The following is a 16,771-nucleotide window of genomic DNA, read 5'->3' as shown; positions in this document are numbered from 1 at the left end:
GTTGCAATAGCATTGAATAACTAAAATAAAATTTCAGGCTTTTTTTAAATTATATGTTTGATAATAAATATTCCACTTCACAGTGTATTGAGTGCCTGTGGATATTGCTAGCTTCTCAGGCTCCTGTAGCTATCAGCTGGAAAGAGATCACACATTTTATATGGGGGGGCTGGGTCAGTTGTTAGAAATGAAAGTGAAGCTATTTGTCCTCTTTCATTTCGTTTTGCAGCAGTGTCATGGATTTTGTTCAGATTTATGGGAGACTGCCTAAACTAAACAGCTCGCATTGCAAGCAGGAAAAAGTCACTCTGCTCAATTCATTTTGAATTAGATCCATCTATTACTGCTCTACAGTAAGTTTAATAACTCTCATAATTTTCTCTATGGATTCTCATAAAGGGCATGTTATTTTTTTAAAAGAGAAATATGTTCTCTTCTACCTGGACCTGACAAATCTATTAGCAAAACCTTCCATTAACTGGAGGAAGAGTTTTCTTTATTTTGCACAAGTTCTTTCCTAACCTTTCAGGTAATTAAGTGGAATTACGCTGCTATGTAATTAAAATATTTGTATTCTAAATGTTCTGTATTCTAACTTTAAATTTATGCAGCTGTTATTCTATCCTTTCAGTTGATGTCTTTTCTGTAGTGCTGTGCAGTCCTTGAATTAGTGCTCTGCATTGGAGCCACCCTTTGGGGCACGTTTGCTGAAATGTAGTGAGAATTATTCCTTAAAATGAATGATCATTTTGTCCTGAGCGTATTTCCTTCACAATCTTTCAGCTTTATTGTTCTTTTTCATTAGGTGGTTTGCCATTTACTTAGTCTGAGACAAGAGCTTTGGCGGGGGGGGGGGGTTCTTTTTCGTTTTGTTTTTATTAACTAACTAAATGCTCTTACTTCAACACAGGTATAGGCTTCTTTATGGGGACAGGCTCTGCTCCACATGCATTTTGTAGCTGCCACCCTAGCTGGACATATTTTTTCATGATTAAAATAAAGGTTGGTTAACATAAGAGCTTTGCAGCTGGTACAGCCTTTGTTGTAATGATTCATTATCAAAGACTGTCCTGGGAGTGTTTCTGCTCGCCCATTTTCACCAACTGAACTTTCCCAATCTGCCACACTGAACTCATCTGGAAATTTCACATCACCGTATTTTTGTGTGTATTTCCCAGTATGTTATGCTGTTAATGCTGGAACACACTGGAAGCTTCCCAGATATCAGGCAAGAGATAGCGCAAGGTCTGCATTTCTTCTCATGGTGTCTCAACATGTTTTCAGTTCTACCCAGAATCAAGTAAAATGAAATATCAACAACAAAATTGTCCAAAATACATAGCCTTTCAATTATTCTCATTTTGGCTGCCTTTTTTCTGTTAGAGATTCTTTACAGTCATCTGCAGGATGGTTCCTGGTGAAACTGATACATCTGTTTGCTTCTGGTCTGCTGAAGAATCCCAGCTTTCCCAGCTCAGCTTTCCTGATACTTGTGGAGGGAAATACAGATAATGAAAGGTTATTTATCTGAAATAAATAAATGCCTGATATATTTATGGGAAAGAAAAAATATTACTTAAATATTTTCCCTCAAACTCTAGGTAGAATTAAAATATCCCTTCTTTTTATATGAGAAGTAGAGAATAAAGGGACAATAAGCATGCAGTTAGGAAATAAAATTCTAGTCCATACTCATGCATCTCTTTTGTCCATGGCACAAAGGGGAAAGAAACTACATTGCATGAGGCCAGAAGTTCTTGGATGTGGTTTGCCAGTCTAGCTGTGTTTCTGCCAGACTGAAGTCCAAGTGGAAACAGCGCAGTCCCTGGTTGATCCATAATCCTTTAAAGGGATGTTGCTACCTGCTGTAATGTAGAGCAGTTCCTAAGCCAGTCTGTGTTGGGAGTAGAATGAACGCAAAATGGGAAAAGGAGTGAAGAAATCTTTACAGATCCCCCATTCTTTCTCCAATGGCTTATTAATAAACCAAAATCTATCAGTGTAAGATGTAATCTTTCTATGATCAGGTTTTTGGACTGTATATTCCTTTGGACAGGAACCATGTCAAGTACTGTCTGTAGCACAAAAGCATCCAAAAGGATAGCGGCTGCCTAGGGCTGCGTGCTGGGCAGACATACACAGTGAGTAATGGTCCCAACCCAAAAGATTTTCTGCTAATTCAATTTCTTTATTCCTGCAATCAAAGAACAACCGTTATGTTCTGTTGAAGGTGGATCGGCAGTAAAGTATACTAATTAGTTAAGTTTACTGTAGCATTTCAGCTAGGATGGAGAGCTGTTCATTGGCACTGAAGGCTCCAGAACCTCCCATACAACAGATGACAGCGGAGTCAGATTCCCTAATCTTGTTTTTGGCTCTGCAAGGTGTGAATGTGTCAGTAGAAGTGTGCTGCTGTACAGAGAACATGCCTGGACAACCTAGCACGGATACATATGTGATAAGTATTGTATGGCGTAGGTGGTAAAGACAAGCATTTGCATCCATTGCAGCAGCAGTCCCAGGCTGCCTCCTTCCCTCCCGTGCCTGCAACGCCAGTGGCTTAGCCGGTGTTGTGTTTTTTTCTGCTCTGTGCCACTGTGACAGATAACTCTATCTGGAGGCATAAATTAAAAGCCAATGTAGTCTTGAAATATGCTTAAGATCTTTTATGAGCTTAAATCCTATTACTGCTGTGTTAGTTTTGGCCCAGACATGCCTAAGGCATGTTCCCTGTACATCATTCATTTGAGCGAAATGCTGTAGTGATTAGGCACATGGCACTGGGAGTGGGCAGTTAAGGAGGATGTTGCTGACGCATAGGCCTGTCCGATAACAGCAGTATTCAGAGAGGACACAAGAGCTGACCTGTCTGCCAACTTGAATACAATGTTAACTTTCAGTAGGACAGTGTAGAAGGAATATATTTCCTGAAAAGGAAGGCAGGGTATCTTGTGGAGAAAGAAACAGGGAGCTTTGGAGTCTGGAGACACAGACAAGCTTCAGGTTGCTTATGGGATATCTGATAAAACCATTGCTCAGCAAATTAAGTGGAAGCTTTTTAGGGGAGCTCCCTATAATATTATTCTGTTTGTGATTTACTCTAATTCTAAATTCTACAAATTGTGGACAAAGTGTATTTGTATGTGGGGCAACCTGACATGCATCATAGGAACTGTTAGCTGATGCCAGTCATCTCTAGGGTACCTTGGAGAAGAGAGGACAGTGGCAATAGGAATAAAAACTGGAATGTGAATTGGTGATAGAGTGGGAATGAGAGACTCTATGGTTCTTCGAATGTCACACCTGATGCAGGATGTCTGGTCTTTGCCTAGATGGCTGGACCTTCCTCTAAAAGCTATCTTGCAACAGATCAATTAGCACAGGCAGGTTTCTAGGTATCTTTCTCATTGCTATGGAGACAAGTCAGTTTCTTTATAACAGCTTCCAATGTTCTAGACAACCAATGATTGTGACAGGATGAAATATTCCTCTGTATTTAATTACCATGTTTTTAATTTGAATTCATCAGGAGACTAGTTGAGCAGAGTCTGTGAAATTGTCAGGCAAAAGAATCTTCTAAAAATAAAATGTCGTTAGCAAGATATTCACTATATATAAGATGAAGGCGTTCTAAATTCTTTCTAAATCTATTTATAAATTAGCTCATTATAAAATGACTCAAGAATGGATTTTTAGGGATATGGCCATGTTTCAAAGCTATTTTAAATGAGCCTATATCCTGACTGTTGAGACTTTGTCTCGTTCTTCCAAAGGTCCTAGATGTTCTCCAGAGCCTTGCAATGAAAGGGAATTACGTGAGAAAGCATGTGCGGGAGAAACCAAGCACAGAGCTAGGTGCCAGCAGGATTCAAATGGTCTCATTCATCCTATGTTAATGTGCAGCTTTTATTTTCTTTTCTTAGCAGGAATGTCAAATATAACTTCCCTAGAAGGAAAAGTGTGTGTTTCAGTGGGGTGAGTCACAGGGATCAGGTAGCCAGGTGTGGGGTTGTGACTGGCACTCTGAGGCGTTCGGTCAGGGCAGGAAGAGCCTGCAAGGTGTGCTGCGAAGGGGATGTGCCTGCTGGGGAGACGGGAACGGGGAGCGGCTGGTGAAGAGAGATACTAGATGGAGTCAATGTAAAACCACGCAGTTTTGAGGCAGTTGTATTTAAAAGGTTTGGGAAATTTCCTCAAAAAGAAATTCAACTTCGAGGAGGTGGAGGAGACTGTGCAAACATTTTTCTAGCCACTCCGTCAAGGGAAAGAGAATAAAGGAGAGGTAAAACTGCACAAGGATGTTGTTGCTAGAAGAATGGCTTTTCTGACAATAATTTCTCAACAAAATTACATACCATCTCACAGTGCTGAAAAGGTTTGCTAGGTTATATCTGTTTTTTGCCACTTGTTTCAAGTTTTTCAGTCACCAGAGTGTAAAATTTGTTAAACATAAGCATCATTTAATAAAGGAACAATATACTGTAGATCTGGCATAGCATAGTTTAAAAAATGGAAGTCCTCTTCAGACTAACAGTTAACCATTCATTTTTGTTACATCCCCTTACAGCGTTGTTTTTGAATGATAACATATCTGGAAATGCAATGATTATCTAAGTTTTTATTGTACCATTTCAGTTTCTGTTCCAAGACCCATTAGTTACTGGTTCCTTATAATTTGCAAGATAAACCTTGTTCTCCAGAAATCTATAAAATAATAATTTTTTTGTTAAATAGAATCCAGCTTCAGCATAAAATTGTACGTGCTGTGTGACAGTAGATGTTTGATATGCCTTTTTACTTCGTTTAAAAAGTTTTGTAAAGTTTTGGTAATGAAAAGGTGATCTCCTGATGCTTCAGATAAGTATTAAGGAAATGATTTGCTGTGATCTGCCAAAATTGGCTACTGTTTGGCATCAGACATTTGTAGGAGCCAATACACATCTATTTAAAAAAAACAGTCATTTTGCATGAAGGCCAGCTGGGAAAAAGTTGGAATCACGTGATCGTGAATTTTACCAAATTCTGGAGGTATGAATATAATGGAAACTGCTTTGAAACCAAGCCTAGAGTTTGACTGTTCCTTTCTGAAACGCAAACCTGGGGGAAGTTCCCACAAGCTACTGCTATTGAGTCTTAATCGGGAGTGAATTTACTTTTATAAAATAAAAGTCATATTAGAGTCATATTGTCATATTGTTTAGGCTCCATTCCTAGCACTGATCTTGGTGTGGACTATGTACAGGAAAAAGAACAAAAAAACTGGCTTTGACCTATACAGTATTTATTCCCCTCTGATACTGATACTTCCTCTTCTAATTCTCTGTATGCTGTAGTGGAAATATGCTCTGTTGTGCTGAATTCCCAAAGATAAATGCTTTGGGTAAAATAGCTTTTTTTTGTTGAAGGTAGGAGAAGTGCTGCCATGATGATTATTTTCTTGGTATAATCAAGATGTTTCATGTTATGAGAATAGCTTTTTCAGGGTACGTTACCTCATGAAAATGATAAGTGGGAATTCTGTTTAGATGTAAATGGACCTGTGAAGCAGAGGTAGTTTTGCAGTGAGTAGATTCTCAGGAGCAGCTGAACTGTTTCAAACTTCTGAGATTGTTGTTTGCAAAATAGAATATATTTTAGCTTGAGAGCCTTCTTAGTATTATTTCCTAGGTTGACTGCTAGGATGTTAAAGAACTAGATGTTGGTAAAACTGTAGTTAAATTAGAAAAAAAATGGAGGGTTGTTTTAGGACATATCTGCCTACTTTTAAAATGGAGAGACCATATTCAAGGAAGTTTTTTTGGAAAATTAGGATTCCTCTAAGATGTCTATTTTCCCAAGCTAATTTACATTGCAAGAGTGAATGCTTGAGCATGCCTTTTGGTTGTGTTGTGAAAGGAGAACTGAAACTTTTTGCTTAAATCAAGTTATGAGTAGGGTGCACCTACATAAATGTTGTTCAGGAGTGCATCAGCATGAGTGTACTCATCAGGCGTGCATTTTTAAAGTAGATCTCCTGATCTTACCATGCTTTGGTTCATATTGTGGAGTGATCTAAGAGCACACAAAGCAGAGTCCTTACAGATTAAACCACACCAAACTCCTGTGCTCTAGGAGCTCACCTAACATGCTCCAGCTTCTAATGGGCATTTGTGCATGGGACTGGACTAGAACCAGTCCAAAGTAGTACCCACTGCAAGTGCATGTAGTGGGGGAACTGGGTCACAGAACCAAGTGTTTTGCTCTGCAGATCTACTTTTATTGCACTGTATTATTATTGTACTTGCTAATGTGGACATAATCTGCATCTGTTGGATGGTGGAGTATGAGACTCTTTGTAACAAGATGAGTAGCTGCTAGTGGAGAAGAAATAGTAGAGAAAATTAAAAAAAATTTTTTTTAAAAGTTTTTTCCTTAACCACCATACAAATGGGTGTATAATTTCATGTCCTTGTGGAAGCTGAGACCATGGATTAAGCATGAAATTCCTTGTTTTGTTTTCATTACCTGTCACAATACTACATTGGAGTGTGTGCCTAAAACCAAAAGCAAAGCAGAAGTAAAAAATGTCTTACTATTAACTGAATGTTGGGTCCTTTTTCATGCTTACTGTATTTGAGGTACTTTTTTTCAGTAGCAAATGATATATTGAATTAAAATTATTTTTAAAACCAACAAAGAATAAACCATAACCCAGAAGAGGTATAAATCTCTTTCATTGTTTCCAAATTCCTTTGTTGGCATGCTGCTTTATATTATTTTCATTCAAATTTTGCCACCACATTGTGAGCGGCACTGACAGCCAGTCTTTGCTGTAGTAAAGAAGTATTTTATTAGAAGTTCTGCTTAGGAACATTGCATGCAATTTTTATTTAGCTACTTCTCAATGCAAGAAACTATTCAGAGAGATGCATCATTTATGTTACTTAAGAACTTGTTTGAGATAGCAGTATATGTCAACAGTGAAGCCCATTTCTAGGATCTTAGTCTTTAGGTAGTAATGCATTCAGTAATTGTTTTTCTCTTTTCTGACTTTGGTCAGAACTGGGAAACGTCTATGTTTTTATGTAAATTACATTTAAGCCTGTTGACCAATTCACTTTTGTCTCCTTCCTCTTATTGGTTTATTTTCTTTCCAGGAACAAACTTGACAGAAATGGGGAAGTTACCACAGTTCGGACTATGTGTGATTTATGCCTGGAATGGAACGGATTGCGAAGAATCATCAGGGAACCTGAAAGATCAGGTGAGAATGATGTATTTAGGCTTTTATTTACCATGTCATTTGCTTATTCGTGATCATTCTTCTCCTACTGACTATAAAAATGCCTTGTCTGGAAAAAATTGTCCTATGTTACGAAGCATTTCTTGTTCGTATGAGTTCTAATGAGTAAGTTGGAAGCAGAGAGAACCATAATCTTAGTTTTAAAAAGTTAAGGATTTGAAATGTTTGGGTTTAGCAATAACGGAAACTGCAAATGCTTCATCCGCTTTCCAGTCCCGCTTACCATCTTAGTCCATGGTAACTAGATAATGATTAGTGTAACAGCTTTGTGGTGGCCCAAATGTAACTGATACACTGTAGGGAGTATGAATCAAAGCTGATAAAAAAGGAAGAAGTGATAATTCTTCTGATAGAGAAGTTTGCTAAGAACAGTAAAGATGTTTTTCTTCATGTACAGAATAGTTTTTGTAAAGACTGACATTTTAAATTGTCATTTTAAAATGTGTAACTACCACAGTATTGTTTTCCTCATTGTTTCATAGATGATAAAGACAACGATAAGGTTAGGCAGCTTGACTTTATGGATCCAGTGTGAAAACCAAGGTCTAAAATGCTGTAGTTGTTTATTCTCTGTACACTTAATAATCCCCTGGATTTTCTTTCTTTGGTTAATGTGCTGACTCTCCAGGTTGACCAAGAGTCATACTGGCTGACTGGAGATGCTGGTTAAATACACAGCCAAAGCAAATTCTTAGAGTCAAACTCCTTCTCAGAGCTAACAGCTGTTCTTACGGTATATTAATGTGTAGAATTAAGCGTTTGAATTCACATATTCTAACTCTGCTATATGGAAAAAAATTCAAAGATGTAACAGCAACACCTCTTTTAACTTGGTGAAAATGATATAGAGATAATGTTAATAATCCTTAGTGAAATGCGGAGCTCACACACACCTGAGTTTTGTTTGCTCATAAATATGAATTACAGATTTGGTTATATTCATTTTAAAGTTGTTCTGTGAACAGAGTAGTACACATGATTTTTAGTCTCAAGATACCAGTATCATGATCTCTCATTGTAGAATAGTGACATTAACAAAAAAAGATATATCAAAAGGAATATGTATTTTTGGTTTTAGTCCTCCAGTTTTGTTGAAATTTTTTGTTAAAACAGAAGCTGTATATACTGTCTCCTAAAATAAGTACCATCCTCATTCTTTCAGTCTGTCTAGCCCCTATTTATCTATAAATGGAAGCTCTAAATGCACATCCTGGGCATCCTATTGTATTCTCAGTGCTTGGCAACCTTTACTTAACTTTGTAACCTTACGAATGACTTGTCAATGATCCAACCATGTTAGAATCATTGTAATCACTTGGAAAATTCTGTTCTTTCTGAAAGTTGATTATGAGTTAGCAATGCCTGTTCCTGTGGAGAGTTTCGTCTTACTGCATTTCTGAAGTGAAGTGTTCCTGATAAATTTGACATTAACTTCTATCACGGCATTTACAAGCCATGATTTTAGTTTGCTGTCTAGGGAATTAGTTCCACACTTCCCATTATTCTAATGAGTTTAGCAAAATGACACAACACTCAACGTACTTGCAGGCAATTATTTCACCCTTCAGCGGGTGGCATGATACTAGAAAAAATGATCTTGTGAGTTTTACTTTCCCAGAAATACAGCTACTTTTTGTAGCTGTGCTCTGGTGTCAGGAAACCAAGTGTCTCAATAATGAACATACTACAGCTGTATATTGTTGGAGATTACAGAAAATGACAGAGATTTCATTGGCATCTGGTCACATATCTCAGTTTGTGGCATTTCCTTTTCAAAAAGTGGATATCACTAATGAAAAAGTGACCTTGATTTATCTTCTTAATAGTGGTATTACTGAGGAAGCGAAGGCTAATATTTTATGTTGTTTATATATTAGTGTCAGAAGAAATACTTTGCTGTCTGTAGCGTAGCAAAGAAAATGGCAAAGTAGTGGCTTCAAATGGAACCAGGAGGTTAAACATGGATTTCAGTCCTGGCACTGAATCCTGTCTGATAGTAGCTAGAAGCTTGATTTTTTTGGTGTTGCAGTTGAGGTTGAGGTAATAATACTGGTCACGCTAAAATTGTGAACATGAATATTACTTGTGCTTGGAATTGTGGAATGGGAAGTGATTTAAAATTTCAGGGTGGCACTTTAAGGCTGGCATAAGGTCAAAAAGGGGTGCCCGTTGCAGCCACAAAGCAGGGCACGTAGCATCTCACCACCCTGATGGAAGCACTATTAGCATATATCCTAGGCTCCATATTCCCAGCTGTACGATTTGACGTTTGACTGTATGAAAAGTGACACAGGCACCCCCTAATTGGGATATTAGCCCTTGTTAGCTACTCCCTGCCTGTCCGTTGCACTTGCAGGTAACGAAGGGCTGCCACTTGCCTAGTTACTAGGTGCTGGGCCTACGTTCTTCTAGGCAAAGAAGAACTTGCCCACTGCAAGCAGGGGCAGTGTTTTTTCTGTTTCTCACTCTGCTTTTCACTTTTGCAAGAAATAGTAATTGGAGACATGTCGGATTGTCTGCATTTTTTCAGTCTTCACATTGTTTCCTTTTTGTTGCCATCAAGGATAGTGGCTTGTTTATGGAGATGAATCCTTTAGGTGCCGGGTCCTACATATTAGGTTCTGCAATAAACATTTCATTATTTTTACTTTCATAACATATTGCTCTCCAACTCCTGTTACAGTAGTGCTTATTTTTTTATAGAAAATTTATCTTTTAGATGAAAGACTTTGCTGTGGATTATCTTGTAGACCCAATAAAATAGCTGATTTTAACATATGTTTTCTTTCTCCTCTCACCTTCTGCTGTTCTTTCTGTAAAGTAGCAGTGCCTTTTACTAATGAGAGCTATTGCCAGGCTTCCTTGTTACGGTACTTTGTTAGAAATCTGTCTAATGTAGAAAAGTGATGGCTTACTGGGCTTTAATCAGATTTTAGCCAGTTTCGCAAGTGGGAATCAGTATTTTATTTGGCGCTCTGTGATTCAGTTCAGATCTCTGTAATTCTCATGGGGGGTTGCTCATAAGAAGAGAGAATTCAGTTTTCATATAGACTTGTCTTCAAATTGCTACATAAAATAATAACTTAAAAGAACAGTGTTGTTACTGAGAACGGGGTATGAATTATTTGTCTGTGACCTACTAGAAAGTATAAAATATAGCACCACTATAATTAGTAAGGCCAGATGTCTTCCTTTTCTCGTTAAGATTCTGGTTAGGCATTTGTAGAGTTCCTTTGTTTTGAAACAGTTTCATCTGATCTCTGCTTCAATACATCATTTGGTACATGGATCAGATACCATTTTACCAAAAGCCGTTTCACATGCAATAGTCTCTGGTTTCTAAAGAGGAGCTATTTTTCTGATTCTTTCAAAGATGCACCATATTGAGTACCCTTTGGCTGCAGGTAAAGAATTCAACAGCTTGTGGGAGTGCTAATTAGAGCTAATAATAACTTCAGTGACCTGCCTTGGCTTCAAAATGCCTAACAGAAATTGCTCTGTCCTTGAAGGATAGAGATTTTGTTTCTGTGCACGTCTGATCAGGGACGCTCATGACTTCACATTTCTGCTTTTAGTGATCACACACAATGAATGAAGTTTGTACTTGTGTGTGAATGAAAAAGGAGTGAGTGGAGTTGAGGAAGCAAGAGGGAAAGAAAGGCAAAGAGCTTTCAAAAATATTACACCAGAATTCCATTATTACCATGATTTATACTGTTAGCTAAATAGCTTTGTTAAAACTAGAAATAATAAGAAAGCAATTGCAGTAGGAATTGGATTATTCATAGTTAAACCTTTTCTCTCTAATATTTGTATTTTTGTTCATGGTTAGTTTGCTGAAATACATAGAAGTCTGAAGGAAACCTAGGCTTTAATTTGAGCAAGTATCCAAAGAGCTCCAAGGTACGAGATTTCTTATTTTTTCTGGCTAAGAGATTGCTGATAGTGCAGAAAATAATTATGTTTTCAAGGAGATTGCTCTAGATCTTTCTAATGTTAATATTATTAACACTAGCCAGAGAAAAAAACCTTTACAATGTTTCATAAGCTGTTATTGGAATGAAAAATCAGGGTTTTTTCTGATTTTTCTTTTTGTTTTGCTGATTCAGAAACCAATAAATTAAATTAGAGGGGGAAAAAATGCCCTTTAAAGACTATACTTCAGTTGAATGTGGGAAGCATCTTCCACAGTTTTGTCAGTTTTAATAATGCTATTACTATCACATACTCTTTGATAAACTGTGTAAGGGTATGGATTTTTTTTAAGCCCTATTATTGCTAAATTGGATGGTGGGAAGCCTGGTATTGTAGACTGCATAAATATGTATTTTTTAATTGAGGTTAAAAATTAAGAAAATTTAAGGCACTCATGGTTAGGCTCTTAAGTTCCTAATTAACCCTGATTAGACATTTGGCTTCTAATAATATTAACATTTGGCTTTGGTGCTGCCTGAACCACCATAAGCAGCTCTCTTCCACTTCCTGCTGCCACCTACTTGTTCCTGACCTCGTGTAGTCCCTGTCATTATCCCAGCACAGCTGGTCACGTAGTTGCACAGTGAACAAGATCAGGGAAAAAGTGGGATCACCAGGAAAAAACAGGATTATTTTTCAGCTGGATCAGTTTCCTAGTCTGCTTTGCTCCACTGCTTTGCTTTGGCCGTAAAGGCAGCTATAGTGGCACAACAGGGAGGCTTATGAAGTGACTGCAGCCAGTGGCCTGAGACAAGGTTGGCTGAGGTTGTTAATGTCACTAAATGTATAATGAACTACAGCCTTTGACTTTATCTGACTTTTAAAAGTGCTGAACAGATACCTGCCATCATTGTACAGTGGCTGAGTAAAAAACACGAACCCCAAGTATCTGTGGCCTCAGATTTCTCCAGAGCAGAACAGATCTGGAATGTCAGCACTCCCCTTTTATTAATACATGTATTTGATTTTCTGTTAGGTTCTTAATGTGGCAAAACTCATGTTCTTAGTCTCATTTAGTTATCCTGATACGGGGGCATTCTAAAAATCAAAGAGCAAAGAATATTTAAACTTGATTGCCTAAAATTGGTCAAATAAGCTTACTCAAGGACACAGTTATGGACTGATGAACTAACCAGCTGCTCAGCAAGAGTGAAAACATTGGTTTACTACATTTTTCAATGAGTAGCTCCGTCCATGAACAGAAAATATGCAGTTAAGGTAGAAATTTCCAGGCATCATCAGCTCGCAGAGAGTCCAAGGGGAAATCTACTACTGACTTTAATAAAAATTGACTTTAGGTAGAATAATTTCAATCATTGTTAACTTTACTCAAATTAAAATCAAACGATATTTTGAAGTAAAAGGATCTTTCAACCACAATATCTTCTGTCTGGAAAGTTTAGGAATCTGAAGAACCTTGTAGTACAACAGTTAAGTTGTTTGGCTGTGTTTATTTTGAAAAAGAAAAATAAGGTAATCAAGACCTGAACTGTGTTACTTAGAGCAGATTCCTGAGTAACTTTAAAAGAAATCTTCAATCACTTATTAAAGACCTGAGACTCATTTGTTCAGCTTAGTCTGGACTCGGTCCAGAATGGCTAAAGAGGAGATCAGAAGCAATGACATGTGCTGGAGCTGCGGAGCGCTAAATGCTTATCTAATGCATACACTCTCTGCGCAGTGTGGTTAGTCCCTTAGCTGATGCAGTGCTACTCTCACGTGTCTGAGAATTTCATTCTTTTTTTCAGATCACAACTATCACGTTCAGAGTATGCGAAAGCCAGAAACGATTTTTTTAGTTTAGCCATCTTAAGAGCTAACATTGATCCTTCATAGATGGAAAGTACTTAATAGCTTAAATATTTCAGGTGGGCCCATGAATATCAGCTTGAAGTAACATTACATTTAAATGAGTGGCTAGATACGTTTTTCAGGGCATACAGACATCTTCTATGGAATTCTCTGACTAGCACTTTATTTCTTGTAAAGGTGTGGGCTTTTATACTGACATCCACAGTCTTCATAGACAGGACTAGAAAGACACAAAAGGGCACAGAATCATAACAGAAAAAGCAAACAAATCCAAAGTGCACATCCTATGGACTTAGTAAGATGCTAGAGGTGAGTTTGGGAGAAGGGAGGTGCGGGGATTCTTCTCCAGTAGAACAGGATGTTGCACTTTTGTTTTTAGTTTCTTCTCTCTCTAAATTAATCTCTGCAGTGATTGTTTTCATTTCTGCTACCTAACATTCCCGATGTCAAGGTCTCCATGCTCAGCAAATTATGGAGTGCCCTTTCCTAGCTACTGAAGGATAATACAGTGTAGACAGCAGTCCCTTCCATTATCACTAGGTTCAAGCTATAAATTAGATTAAAATAGTAAGCAGCATAGCTTTACCTAATTTGGGAGCTGGATTGAGAACTGTAAGTTTTGTCCATTTGCTTCATTTAAGAGTCGTCTTTGTGTTTTTTACAAACACTGACGCTACCAAGCCAGAGGGTGTACAGAGACATATTCTCTGAAGTGCTGGTTGAAGTTTCTTCTCTAGAAAAGTTATGATTCCTTTAAATTAACATATTAAAGTAAAAGTATGGCCACATACCATGTTGGAAGAGACCAAGGCTATTAAATGGCATGCATGAAGATCATGCAGAACTTCTCTGCAGGAGAGAATGCAGAGATTACTGTCGGGATGGAGACAGAGTCCTGCAGAGAGGAGAGACACATGAAATTTTTGGAAAGGGTGAATCCTACAAGTATATGTACCCAGGTGAAATATGAAAAACTCGCAATGCTCTCTGGGGGGCAACCTATTCTGCCCATGTCGAATGGGGACTGAAGGCCATCAGTTAGCATGTAGTAAGCTGTGGCTTACTCTTGTTTGTTTAGTATGCGTGCTCTATGTTCTTGATGGTATTTGGCGCAGAAGAATGCTCTTAGTGTTTGGTTTTTTTCTTTATTGACGTTGGTGTGCCCTAGAGAATAACATGTGTAGGTCAACTAGAACCAGCTGGAAAGCTGTCATCTTGGTGGAGGTAATGCCCAGATGCTCCCACTGTCATACTCTGTAATACTGTAATATTAAGCAAGCCTGGAGATAGTAAAGGACTACCCAGCATGAGTAAAGATGGCAGAATTGCAACCTTAGTAGCCAGTGAAATACAAGAGAGTAATTTCAGTGCTACGCATAAGCACATTTTGTTTTGTAAGCTTTTTATAGCCTTATCAGGCAAGCTGTAGACAAGGTTTTCTTGTACAAATGCCTCATGTTAATTCCTCAGCTTTCATGACTGTGATGTCATCTACTAATAAAACAATAATTTATTACGTCCCGTACAAAAAAAACCCAAAAAACTGTTCCCAATTAAAAGAGCAAGCTTGTATAATGATTCAGATTTCAATTTTTATTCCCAGATAAGCAAAAGGAAAGGATGGTAGGGAGAGAGCACAGTAAATTGTTAGATGATGTGCCAGCTGTCTTTCCACCTGGTTTCTACCAGTGCAGAGATTCCCCTCACTAATATTTTGTGTTGGTATCTGAGGTTTCTGATAATATTCTAAGCTCCCTTCTGTCATTTAGGTCTAGATTATACTTTTACAACCAGCTCTGCCCATTTCTGCACTAACAGAGGAGCTAGCTGGAGAATTAATTTTAATCAAGTCACAGTCACGTTTGCACCATGCTGTGGAGGGAGGAATGAGTCCTGTCCATTAAACTCTTTACTGCTTCCTGAATAAACAGAAAAGCTGCTTCAAGGTTAATTTTGAGTGTCAGAGAGGACTCCCAGTTTTATCCTCATTGCAGCTGATCTTGAATCTGAGCAGCAGTTTTGGGGAATCCTGCACTGATATAGACTGTGAAAGTCTAATTGTGACAGTGAACCTCTGCTCTAGGTCATGCTGCATCCAGCTTACTTTCATGTGCGCGAACACATGAAATGGGCTCAGGGCTGTCAAGTTTCCTTGCAGTTTAGGGGCACTGTTGTATAGGTGACAATAGGCAGGAGCTGTTTTAGCCAAGATCAGTTATAAAATACAGAAGTTTGAAAGGTCTGAAAGCTGCTGCCCCTAGTGAATTGCAAGGGAAGAGTACTGTTGCAGAGTGGAGTCTAAGATTTGTCACTAAAAAACAAATTCGGTTGCTGCTAAGAGCTCTGTTCAATGCATATGGAAGGCTTTTGGGATTCTTGTATAATCTAATTTGCTAAGAAAGATGCATAGTTTACAAATCATGTCTGGCACAATAATCTGGAGATTAAACCTCTTAAATATTTCTTACAAACATTGCTAATTCACGTTATTTCTTCCTCACAGTTTAGGCCCTGAAAACATTGTTGTTGAGAAATTCAGTAGCTCTCCTACATTTCTGAAAATAATGATAGCATAATGTTAAATAGTATCCATCAATCTTGTAAGTGATTAAACTTTAAAACATATTTCTTTGGAAGAGTGTAAGCTCTGGAGTGAAAGTATTGTCTGAATAATACCATTCAAAATATTTAGTTCATGATGAATAATGAACATGCCTCAATGATTCTTCTTCAGCATCTCTTCCATGTCCCTCCCTTCCCCATTGTCAGCCCCCAAAAACGAAACCCTGAAGGCACTGGTGCTATCATTTTAAGTTAAAAAGACAAATGACATAAATACAAAAACTAGCAACTCTGCTTCACCACAACACAGAATATAGTCAACCAGAAATAAAAATAATCAAAAGAGTTTCATATTAAACTGCAAATACCAATCCTTAACATATTTCTTTATCGGAAAGCCTGCAAAATTATTAGTTTGATTGGGATTTTGTGTCCTTATAAAAGGTGAGTCTTGAACAGGTTTTAGGATGAAGTCATGATAACATTACTTGCTTGGAAAGCAATTAATTAGACAATTAATTGCCTGGTAAATAAATCAGAATTTTTTGGATAGTTTTCCAGCACATAGATTTTTTTTTTATGAATATAACTACAGAACAACCCCACCTCACCCCCATACACACACACATTTTACAGGATCCCTAATTGAGTGGCTTTTCAAAATGAAGATTTGCAAACATGGAGTTAAACATTAACTCCAACATCCCTTGTTACCCATTGTTGCTGGAGGGAGAAGAATAGCACTAGAAACATTGAATAAAATCATTGTGTCACTAGGACACTATAGATTGTTTCCAGAATGAGATGCATGAAGTGGAGCTACAAGGGATTTAATATACGCAAGATTTTGAAATGAAAAATTTCATCTCGGCAGTGTTTCTATGTATTTGTTTACGAAGTTAGTGTAAAAAATGTGGGAAAATGTGCCAGTGTAGTAGAACTTTGTGGGAGGCGAAGTAGGATCAAATGTATGTGCATGTTTCTCTTGTTGCCCTTGTACCGCTCTGCCACCATCTCTGCCACCATCTCTGCCACCATCTCTGCCACCATCTCTGCCACCATCTCTGCCACCGTTCAGAACCTTCCTCTGTAAGCAGTCGCCATTAATTTCACTTACTGAGTCAAGTAATATGCAAGATT

General features: G+C 37.9%; 1 protein-coding gene and 1 long non-coding RNA gene across 6 annotated transcripts in view; one reads left to right on the top strand and one right to left on the bottom strand.

The window, feature by feature from the left end:
- LOC112991095 (uncharacterized) overlaps positions 1–16,771 on the top strand; it is a 69,331-nt gene that overhangs the window by 30,893 nt on the left and 21,667 nt on the right. Inside the window, exon 3 of the long non-coding RNA XR_003261217.2 lies at positions 7,137–7,243. This is a non-coding gene — a long non-coding RNA (uncharacterized LOC112991095). The remainder of the gene's footprint in view (positions 1–7,136; positions 7,244–16,771) is intronic.
- Positions 1–16,771, bottom strand: part of LIPC (lipase C, hepatic type) — a 64,978-nt gene that overhangs the window by 41,179 nt on the left and 7,028 nt on the right. The window contains exon 2 of one of the 5 annotated variants that reach the window (XM_064517435.1): positions 13,861–13,964. The exons of the other annotated variants lie outside the window; for them this stretch is intronic. Coding sequence (XP_064373505.1) covers positions 13,861–13,964 — 104 coding nt within the window. The remainder of the gene's footprint in view (positions 1–13,860; positions 13,965–16,771) is intronic. 5 annotated transcript variants of the gene reach the window in all.

Source organism: Dromaius novaehollandiae, chromosome 10 (assembly GCF_036370855.1).
Source record: "Dromaius novaehollandiae isolate bDroNov1 chromosome 10, bDroNov1.hap1, whole genome shotgun sequence".
Classification (NCBI taxonomy): domain Eukaryota; kingdom Metazoa; phylum Chordata; class Aves; order Casuariiformes; family Dromaiidae; genus Dromaius; species Dromaius novaehollandiae.
The sequence above is the reverse complement of the archived record's forward strand: the minus strand, read 5'-3'. Positions and strand labels throughout refer to the sequence as shown.